The sequence below is a fragment of the Mandrillus leucophaeus genome, unplaced genomic scaffold (assembly GCF_000951045.1).
Source record: "Mandrillus leucophaeus isolate KB7577 unplaced genomic scaffold, Mleu.le_1.0 Scaffold24, whole genome shotgun sequence".
Taxonomy (NCBI): Eukaryota; Metazoa; Chordata; class Mammalia; order Primates; family Cercopithecidae; genus Mandrillus; species Mandrillus leucophaeus.
The window spans coordinates 4142372-4153942 of NW_012102476.1; the positions used below are offsets into that span (position 1 = coordinate 4142372).

Below are 11571 nucleotides of genomic sequence, written 5' to 3' on the forward strand. Positions count from 1 at the left end.
ACTCTGTTGCCCAGGCTGGAGTGCAGTGGCATGATCTTGGCTCACAGCAAGCTCCGCCTCCTGGGTTCACGCCATTCTCCTGCCTCAGCCTTCCAAGTAGCTGGGACTACAGGCGCCCGCCACCATGCCTGGCTAATTTTTCTATATTTGGTAGAGACAGAGTTTCACTGTATTAGCCTGGATGGTCTTGATCTCCTGACCTCGTGATCAGCCTCCCAAAGTGCTGGGATTACCGGTGTGAGCCACTGCGCCCAGCCTCCTAAGCCTTTACTTAAGAGAAATGAAAACAGATGTCCACATGAAAACCTGTATGCAAACGTTTCTGGTCGCTCTATTAATAATCACCCCTTAGAAAAAACCAACATGTCCTTCAACTAAGAAATGGATAAACCAACTGTGGCACACCTATACAATGGGAATACTAATCAGCAATAAAAGAGAGCAAATTACTAATACATGCGACAACACAGATGAATCTTAAATGCATTATTGTAGGTGAAAGAAGCCAAATTAAAAAGGCCACATACAATATAATTCTATTTATATGACATTCCAGAAAAGCCAATAAGAGCAGAAAACAGTTGAGTGGTTGCCAGATGTTGGTAGTTGGAGGGGAGAGATCGACTATGATGGGGCAGAAGGGAATATTTTGGGGATGAAGAAGCTATTTTCTGTTTTGACTGTGGTGTTGGTTATATGACTTTATTGTTTTTGAGACAGAGTCTTGTTCTGTTGCCCAGGCTGGAGTGCAACCTTCACCTCCTGGGTTCAAGCAATTCTCCTGCTTCAGCCTCCCAAGTAGCTGGATTACAGTCACCATGCCCAGCTAATTTTTGTATTTTTAGTAGAGATGGGGTTTCACCATGATTTCCAGGCTGGTCTCAAACTCCTGACCTCAGGTGATCCACCCACTGGCCTCTCAAAGTGCTGGGAGGCATCCGGCCAGTTATATGACTTTGTATGTTTGTCAAAACTCATAAAACTATGTACTAAAAGCCTGAATTTTATTGTATGTAAACTCTTCCCCAATAAATCTGACCTAAAAAACAATAAAAATTCTGTTGACTTTAGGATAAAGCTTAAATGCCTGTATTGAATTATCAATGAATCATCCCTCAATGGTGTATGAGGCAGAAATCACTTTGCAGAGCCGTGGCATGATGTCCCCTGCACATTCCCTTCCTAGAACTTGTCCCAGTTTGAAATTGCTGTACACATCTCCCTGTTAATCCATCGATTACTCTCCTCCCCTCCACCTGGCTGCACTGAGCTCAGGCCCTGGAAGGCGCTGTTTCTCTATTACCCAGCTGTGTGCTTAGCAATAAGAAACACATTTGGTGAATGAATGAATGAATGAATGAATGAATGGGTGATTAAATAGGTGAATCTTATGGATGAATTCTACATATTGACCTTGAAGATATTCGATACATCTTTTTACTTGTGGGTAAACAGCATTTCTTAATATCACAACAAATATTCCTGGGTAGCAATAGTTATTTTTAATCTAAGTCAGTTATTAGCCTTCTTAGAGTGCCAACTTTGACTTTTTACCCCCCCTAAGATTCCTAATATATTGAAAGGGTGGTATTCTGTCTGCTCTTCTAGAATTTTCTATCTGTATTTTCCAACCCAAATCCTTCTTTGCTGCCTTAATAATCTCCCAGGAATACCATCTGGGGTAAATCCTCACGCACTGCTCATTGACTCTACTATAGGCTTCTTTATTCTTTATCTTTTAAATTATTAAAAACATATATATATATATGTGTGTATACATATATATATACACACACTTAGAGGTTGGGGTCTTGCTCTGTTGCCCAGGCTGGAGTGCAATGGTGACAAAGCTCACTACAACCTTAAACTCCTTGGCTCAAGGGATCCTCCCCCTTCAGCCTCCTGAGTAGCTGGGATTACAGGCAGAAACCACTCTGCCAGGCTTATTATATAGGTTCCTTTAGCTGGTAGCACATTCAAATGATAATTTATCATGAACCATATAGCAGATCACATCTCCAGAGGGATTCTCCAGCAGACATAACTTTTCTTCACAGAGAGAAAACCCCCACATCTGCTTTAGGTGGGAAGAGGTGTGTGATTATGGCCCTGTCTCTTTCAGATCGGCGCCTACTTCGGGGCCTCCCTCTGCTCCGTGGATGTGGACAGCAACGGCAGCACTGACCTTGTCCTCATCGGGGCCCCCTATTACTATGAGCAGACCCGAGGGGGCCAGGTGTCTGTGTGCCCCTTGCCCAGGGCGGTGAGTGGCGATGGGACCTGGGCTGGGTGGGGCCTGGTGTGGGTGGTGGGGTCGCCTGAGTTTGTGCCTGATACTGTTTGTGTTTAGCAGAGGGGTCGGTGGCAGTGTGATGCTGTTCTCTACGGGGAGCAGGGCCAACCCTGGGGCCGCTTTGGGGCAGCCCTAACAGTGCTGGGGGACGTGAATGGAGACAAGCTGACGGATGTGGCCATTGGGGCCCCAGGAGAGGAGGACAACCAGGGTGCTGTTTACCTGTTTCATGGAACCTCAGGATTTGGCATCAGCCCCTCCCATAGCCAGGTGAGACCTGATCACTGTCCTTGCCATGACAGTAGCCTCTTTGTTGATCTTTCTCCTTCTAATTCAGTGTGCCCACAGCTGCTAGATAAGTTCTCACAGTACTCCTTTCAGAACCTTCAAAAATAATAACATGTGACTGGGCCTGGTGGCTCATGCCTGTAATCCCAGCACTTTGGAAGGCTGAGTTGGGAGGATTGTTTAAGCCCAGGAGTTCAAGACCAGTCAGGGCAATATAGTGAGAACCCATCTCTCCAAAAAAAAAAAGAAAAAAAAATTAGCCAGGTGTGGTAGCACACACCCATGGTCCCAGCTACTCTGGAGGCTGAGGCCGGAGGATTGCTTAAGCCTGGGAGGTTGAGGCTGCAGTGAGCCCTGGTCACACCACTGTACTCCAGCAGCCGGAGTGACAGAGTCAGACTTGCACGTGCAGGCACACACACACACACACACACACACACACACACACACACACATCACAAAAATCTCAAAGACTCTTAGTTCCAGATTGATTATTTCTACAGCAATAGGAGGTACATGATAGCCTCATCACTCCCACTTTGTAGATGAGTAGAGCAAGGCCCAGCGATGGCACATGGCAAGCTAGCAGTATTGGGATGCAGGCATTCCTTTCTTCTGAATCTTGGTCCTGGTAAGGTGACCAAGAGCTCTAGTTTGCCTAGCTCTGTCCCAGATTTAGCACTGAAATCCCACATCCTGGGAAACTTATGAGGTTGGCCACCTTACAGTATTGCACACTTCACAGATGTGGAGTTGTGCAGTCACACGTGCCGCTCTTTCAGAAGGGCCCTGTGCTTCGCTTCATGCTCTGCTATTGCCATCTTCAATTCTTAATAATTTTTCAATAAGGGGTCCTACATTTTTTTGCACTGAGTCTTGCAAAGCATGGAGCCCATTCTGATGACTTGTCTCCCTATATTCTGGCCCTGACAACTGTTTTCCTCTGTAAGTTGGCTTTCTGTCTCCTGCCAGGTGGAGCTCACTGTCTAGTGGGACCCTTACAGTCGGTTCCATCTTTCCTGTGCCATCCTCTTTCCCACCATAGCCACCTGAGACCATCTAGTCTTCTGGCCTCTGGTCTCTGGGTTTTTACCAGCCTCACGTTTTTCTTTCTTTATGTTTAAAAGTTTTTTTATTTAAAATCTTAACAGATTTTAAAATGCACAATGTAATACTGTCATCTATTGGTGCAATGTTGTACAGCAGATCTCTTGAACTTCATCTTGCATACTGAAAATGTATACCCATTGATTAGCAACTCCTCATTGTTCTCCAGCCCCTGGCAGCCACCATTGTATTCTTTGCTTCAATGAGTTTGGTTATCTTATTTTTTTATTTTTTGAGACGAAGTTTCACTCTGTCGCCCAGGTTGGAGTGCAGTGGCACCAACTCGGCTCACTGCAACCTCTACCTCCTGGGTTCAAGCGATTCTTCCGTCTCAGCCTCCCGAGTAGCTGGAATTATAAGCATACACCACCATGCCTGGCTAGTTTTTGTATATTTTGTAGAGACTGGGTTTTGCCATGTTGTCCAGGCTGGTCTTGAGCTCCTGGGCTCAAGTGATCCACTTGCCTTGGCTTCCCAAAGTGTTGGGATTACAGGCGTGAACCACTGCACCTGGCCAGTTTGCCTATTTTAGATAACTCATATAAGTGAAACCATGCCATATTTATCCTTCTGTGACTGGCTTATTTCACTTAGAATAATGTCCTCCAGGTTCATCCATGTTGTCACAAATGAAAGAATATCTTTCTTCTTTTTCTTCTCCTCCTCCTTCTTCTTCTTTTTTTTTTTTGAGACAAAGTCTTGTTCTGTCATGCAGGTTGGAGTGCAGCAGTGCAAACATGGCTCCCTGAAGCCTCAACCTCCTGGGCTCAAGCGACCCTCCCACCTCAGTCTCCTGAGTAGCTGGGACTGTGGGCCCATGCCACTCTGTCTGTCTAATTTATTTTTATTTTTTGTAGAGATGGGGTCTTCCTATGTTGCCCAGGCTGATGTCTTTCTTTTTTAATGCTGAATAGTATCCTACTGTGTGTATATACCACATTAAAAAAATCCATCATTTCCTGGTAGAGAGGGGAGGAAAAAAATCCCTCATCTGTTGATAGTCATTTAGGTTGTTTTCACATCCTGGCTATTGTGAATAGTGCTGCAATGAACATGGGCATGTTCCTATCTCTTTGAGATCATAATCCCAATTCCTTTGGATAAATAACCAGAAGGAAGATTGTTAAATCATATGGTAGTTCTATTTCTAATTTTTTGAGGAACTTACATACTGTTTTCCCTAGGGACTGCACTATTTTGCATTCTCACCAACAGTGTGCAAAGGTTCCGATTTTTCCATGTATTTACTAACACTTGTCTTTTGTTTTTTTGACAATAGCCAGGCTAGCAGGTGTGCAAGTGATATTTCATTGTGGCTTTGATTTGCATTTCCCTGATGATTAGAGATGTTGAGCATCTTTTCACGTATCTATCGGGCATTTTTGTGTCTGAAAAAAATGTCTCTTCAAGCCCTTAAGTCTATTTTTAAATCAAGTTATTAAGGCCAGGCGCGGTGGCTTATGCCTGTAATCCCAGCACTTTGGGAAGCCGAGGCAGGCGGATCACCTGAGGTCAGGAGTTTGAGACCAGCCTGGCCAACATGGTGAAACCTCATCTCCACTAAAAATACAAAAATTAGCTGGGCTGTGGTGGCCTGTAATCCCAGCTACTCGGAAGGCTGATGCAGCAGAATCACTTGAACCCGGGAGGCGGAGGTTGCAGTGAGCCGAGATTGTGCCACTGCACTGTAGCCTGGGAGACAGAGGGAGATCGTGTCTCAAAAAAAAGTTATTAGATATTTTGCTATTGAGTTGTATGAGTTCACTATGTATTTTGGAGATTAACCCCTTATCAGATACATAGTTTGCAAATACTCTCTCCCATTCTGTAGGTTATATTTTACTTTGCTTATTGTTGCCTTTGCTCTGTAGAAGTCTCACTTGGTTTGATGCAGTCAGATTTGGTTATTTTTGTTGCCTGTACTTTTGGTATCATAGCCATAAACTCATTGCTCAAACCACCATCTTTACAGCTTCTCCTCTGAGTTTTATTCTAGATGTTTTACATTTTCATTGAAGTCTTTAATTCATTTTTAATTGATTTTTGTGTGTGATGTAAGAGTCAAGTTGCATTATCTTGCATTCGTATATCCAGTTTCCCAGTACCACTTATCTAAGAGAGTATCTTTTACCCATTGTGTATTCTTGGTATTATTTTGGAGAATCAGTTGGACCCATATGGATGGGTTTATTTCTGGGCTCTCTATTCTGTTCCATTGGTCTATATGTCTATCTTTATGCTAGTACCATACTATTTTAAGTACTATAACTTTGTCATTTATATATACAAAATCCTGCATTTTATTAGAGTCAAATAACATTAAATGAAAGACACTTACATTCGTTTTAGAAAATCCATTGATGTTGCCCAATTTGGCACATACTCGTAAAAGCAAGTTTTATTAACTCATATATTTGGAACTAAAAAGTATTTGAAGTTGATCACAGCATAATGAATCCTCAATTTCCAGAGTACTAGAGATGATTATATACAAAAATCCAGTAAAACTTATTTTACTAATTTACCAGTTCTATATCACTCCTAAATATCCCTAAAAATATGGTTTTATAAAAAGTAGTGTTCTATAATTCACAATTATGAAGAGCTTTATTATAATCTGAGTATGAACTGTGCATCACCCATATCATGGCTTCAGAAAACTATTGCTTTTCTTGCTAACTTATTTAAGGTTTCAGTACATGAGTCAGTATGCAGAACTCACTAGGTCGTGACTGTGATCTGTAATGATAAAAATAGAGAACTTCTTTGACTTGAATCTAAAAAAGTCACCTTATCATAAAACAGTGTTAACATAATCAAGAATTAACCCTGACAAATAAACAAACCACTTCTTATGGCTTTTAAAAATAGCTCATGCTCATGGTTCTTTCAAAACGATGTTGTAGCTACTGTCTTTTCTAACAAAGGAATATTTTCATCACAGCAACTATTTCTGAGCCAAAAATAAACCACACTAAAAACAGAAGAAAATTCTCAGTGTAGAAAGGAAAATGTTCATCTGTTGTGCAATAGCAGGCATTGGGCTCTGTGAGCACTTTTCAGACATCCTCAATCAACCCAACTAGAGGCACTATTGAGTTTATCCAGTAAGTGCACCATGCAATCTAGTGCTGTGAGGGCATTACTTAATTAGCCAAAGGAAGAACAATCTTTTCTTTTCTTTCTTTTCTCCTTTCCTTTCTTCTTTTCTTTCTTTCTTAAAGGAAGAACAATCTTTTCTTTCTCTCTTTCTATCTCTTTCTTAAGGAAGAACAATCTTTTCTTTCTTTTTCTCTTTCTCTCTCTTTCTTAAGGAAGAACAATCCTCTCTTTCTTTCTTTCTTTCTTTCTTTCTTTCTTTCTTTCTTTCTTTCTTTCTTTCTTTCTTTCTTTCTTTCTTTTTTTCTCTCTCTCTTTCTCTCTGTCTCTGTCGCTTTCTTTTTATTTTTTTGAGACAGGGTCTCCCTCGGTTGCCCAGGCTGGAGTGCAGTGACGAGATCACAGCTCACTGCAGCCTTGACACCCGGGCTCAAGCAATTCTCCCTTCTCAGCCACCCAAGTAGTTGAGAATATAGGTGTGCACCCCCACGCTTGGCTAATTTTTCAATTTTTTGTAGAGATGAAGTCTCACTATGTTGGCCAGCCTGGTCTTCTGGTCTTAAGCCATCCTCCTGCCTCGGCCTCTCAGAGTGTTAGGATTATAGATGTGAGCCACTGCGCCCAGCCAGAGCAATCTTCAAGTTATATACCAGTAATTTATATAGCTTTTCTAAAATTTAAGCAAGTACTGAATGGACTATAGTTATTATCTAAAATTTAAGCAAGTACTGAGTGAACTATAGTTATATGATTTAAAAAAAAATCAGTAGCTTTTTGGAGTACAAGTGTTTTTTGGTTACATGGATGAATTCTATAGTGGTGAATTCTGAGATTTTAGTGCACCTGCCATCAAAGCAGTGTACACTGTACCAAATATATAGTCTTTTGTCTCTTACCTCCTCCCAGACTCCCCTTCTCCAAGTCCTCAAAGTCCGTTGTATCACTCTTGTCTTTGCATCCTTATAGCTTAGCTCCCATTTTTAAATGAAAACATATATTTAGTTTTCCATTCCTGAGTTACTTCAATAATGGCCTCCAGTTCCATCCAAGTTGCTGCAAAATACATTATTTCGTTCCTTTTTATGGCTGAGTAGTACTCCATGGTGTGTGTGTGTGTGTGTATATGTGTGTGTGTATATATATAAAAAATGTTTTCTTTATTCACTCATTGGTCGATGGGTACCACAGGTTGGTTGGTTCCGTATCTTTGCAGTTGTGAATTGTGCTGCTATAAACATGCATGTTCATGTATCTTTTTCATATAATGACTTCTTTTCCTTTGAGTAGATACCCAGTAGTGGGATTACTGAATCAAATGGTAGATCTACTATTAGTTCTTTAAGGAATCTCCTTACTGTTTTCCATAGAGGTTGTGCTAATTTACATTCCCACTGGCAGTGTAAAAGTGTCCCCTTTTCACCACATCCATGCCAGATCTATTGTTTTTTGACTTTCTAGTTGTGGCCATTCTTGCAGGAGTAAGGTGGTATTTCATTGTAGTTTTAATTTGCATTTCCCTGATGATTAGTGATGTTGAGCATTGTTTTCATATGTTTGTTGGCCATTTGTATATCTTCTTTTGAGAACTGTCTATTCATATCCTTTGCCCACTTTTTGATGGGATTATTTGTTTTTCCTCGCTGATTTGTTTGAGCTTTTTATAGATTCTGGATAGTAGTCCTTTATCAGATGCGTAGTTGGCAAATATTTTCTTGCATTCTGTGAGTTGTCTGTTTACTCTGATGATTATTTCTTTGCTGTGCAGAAGCTTTTTAGTTTAATTAGGTCCCATTTATTTATTTTTGGTTTTGTTGCATTTGCTTTTGGGGTCTTAGTCATGAATTATTTGCCTAGACCAATGTTCAGAAGAGTTTTTCCAATGTTATCTTCTAGAATTGTTATGGTTTCAAGTCTTAGATTTCAGTCTTTGATCCATCTTGAGTTGATTTTTGTATAAGTTGAGAGAAGGGGATCCAGTTTCATTCTTCTACATGTGATTTGCCTGTTTTCCCAGCAACATTTACTGAATAGGGTGTCCTTTTCCCAATTTGTTTTTGTATGCTTTGTAAAAGATCAGTTGGCTGAAAGTATTTGGCTTTATTTCTGGGTTCTTTACTTTGTTCCATGGGTCTAAGTGCCTAGTTTTATACCAATACTATGCTGTTTTGGTAACTATAACCTTGTAGTATAATTTGAAGTCTGGTACTGTGATGCCTCCAGATTTGTTCTTTTTGCTTCGCATTGCTTTAGCTATTTGGGCTCTTTTTTTGTTCCATATGAGTTTTAGGATTGTTTTATTCTAGTTATGTGAAAGATGATGTTGGTATTTTGATGGGAATTGCATTGAATCTGTAGATTGGGCAGTATGGTCATTTTCACAATATTGATTCTTCCTATCCATGAGCATGTGTCCATTTGTTTGTGTCATCTATAATTTATTTCAGCTGTGTTTTGTAGTTTTCCTTGTATGGAGCTTCATCTTCTTGGTTAACTATATTCCCAGGTATTTTATTTTATTTTTGTAGCTGTTATAAAAGAGATTGAGTTCTTGATTTGATTCTCAGCTTTGTTGTTGGTGGTGTACAGCAGTGCTACTGATTTGCATACATTGATTTTGTAACCTGAGACTACTGAAATTGTTTATCAGATCTAGGAATCTTTTGGATGAGCCTTTAGGATTTTCTAGGTAAACGATCATATAATTGACAAACAGCTCTAGTTTGACTTCCGCTTTTCCAGTTTGGACCCCTTTGTTTCTTTCTCTTGCCTGATTGGTTTGGCTGGGGCTTTCAGTACTGTGTCGAATAGAAGTGCTGAAAGTGGGCATCCTTGTCTTGTTCCAGTTCTTAGGGGGAATGCTTTCAACTTTTCCCCCTTCAATCTGAAATTGGCTGTGGGTTTGTCAGATATGGCTTTTATTATTTTGGGATAAGTCCCCTCTATGTCTAATTTACTGAAAGCTTTATTTTTATCATAAAGGGATTTTATCAAATGCTTGTTCTGCATTTATTGAGATGATCACATAGTTTTTGTCTTTAATTCTGTTTATGTGATATGTCACATTTATTGACTTGCATATGTTAAACCATTCCTGCGTCCTTGGGATGAAACCGACTTGATCGTGATGTATTATCTTTTTGATGTACTGTTGGATTTGGTTAGCTAGTATTTTGTTGAGGATTTTTGCTTCTATGTTCATCAGGGATATTGTTCTGTAGTTTTCTTTTTTTTGTTATGTCCTTTTCTGTTTTTGGTATTAGTGTGACACCGGCTTTATAGAATGATTTAGGGAAGATTCCCTCTTTCTCCGTCTTTTGGAATAGCATCAATAGCATTGGTACCAATTCTTTGAATGTCTGTTAAAATGCAGCTGTGAAACCTTCTGGTCCTGGGCTCTTTCTGATTCAATCTCTCTGCTTGTTATTGGTCTGTTCATGGTATCTATTTCTTGCTATAGCTATTATATGACTAATCCAAGGTACCAAAAAGCATTTTTGCATGATTTAGCAGGCCATCCTTTTTCCTTGTGTCCTAATGAGGAAGTTTTTTGACCCTTCATAATTCTCTTAACTAACAAGGATTTTTAGCTCCTCCTCCATCATTTTGTAAAATAATGATGATAATTTAAAACTTCCATCAACATATTAAATTTTCAAAATGAACCAACTAAAAACTACAAAAATCTCAAAGTTTGAGTTTTAAACTGAATATTTGAAGCTAATGTAGAAATTTTTGATAAGAATATCAGTGTGGACATATGAAACTCAAACCTTCACAGCTAACGGTGATGTCTATTAGCATTTTTAAGAGTGCTAATGCAAGGTAAGCTCTCTTTTTTTTTTTTTTGAGATGGAGAATTTTGCCCTGTTGCCCACACTGGAGTACAGTGGCATGGCCTTGGCTTACTGCAACCTCTGCCTCCTGGGCAAGAGATTCTTTTGCCTCAGCCGCCTGAGTAGCTGGGATTACAGGCATGTGCCACCATGCCCAGCTAATTTTTGTATTTTTGGTGCAGATGGGGTTTCACCATATTGGCCAGTCTGGTCTTGAACTACTGACTTTGTGATCTGCCTGTCTCAGCATCCCCAAGTGCTGGGATTACAGGTGTAAGCCACCATGCCTGGCTGCAAGGTACTCTTAATGGCTTTTAAATCATGTTTAACAGTGAGTTCACACAAGTGAGTCCAATGTAGTGTTAGTGTCCAATAATATGTGAACATACTTCAAGACAATTGCTGCTACATTTTCAATATAATTATTAATTGTGGTCTGAAAAACACACATAAATGCAAGTGAGACTAAAAGTTGTGTCACAAAAAGAAAAAAAAAGGAAAAGAAATTCAATGGATCAATTAATGCTGTCAACAGAACAGGCAAGAATGTAACATTACATGTAATTTTTGTTTTCAAAAAAGACACTAAAATGTCTTTAATCCAGACACTGGATTAAAATGTATTTATTATTATTTTTTTTTTTGAGACAAGGTCTTGGTCTGTCACGCAGGCTGGAGTGAAGTGGTGCAATCATGGCTCACTGCAGCCTTGACCTCCCAGGCTCATGTGATCCTCCTGCCTCAGCCTCCTGACTGTGACTGCAGGTGTATGCTGCCATGCTTGGCTAATTTTTAAATTTCTTTTGCAGTGACAGGGTCTCTCTATGTTTCCCAGGCTGGTCTCCAATTCCTGGGCTCAAGTGATCTTCCCACCTTGGCCTCCCAAAGTGCTGGGATTCCAGGTGTGAGCCACTGCACTCCGCCAGACTATAATTTATTCAGAACATCTTT

The 11571-nt window shown here is 40.2% G+C and overlaps 1 protein-coding gene across 2 annotated transcripts in view; it reads left to right on the forward strand.

Annotated features, from left to right (window-relative positions):
* The window catches only part of ITGAM (integrin, alpha M (complement component 3 receptor 3 subunit)), an 83475-nt gene that overhangs the window by 50749 nt on the left and 21155 nt on the right, over positions 1-11571 (forward strand). Inside the window, exons 13-14 of one of the 2 annotated variants that reach the window (XM_011982524.1) lie at positions 2123-2263; positions 2351-2563. In XM_011982524.1, coding sequence (XP_011837914.1) covers positions 2123-2263; positions 2351-2563 — 354 coding nt within the window. The remainder of the gene's footprint in view (positions 1-2122; positions 2264-2350; positions 2564-11571) is intronic. The other variant, XM_011982526.1, reaches the window with a different exon arrangement.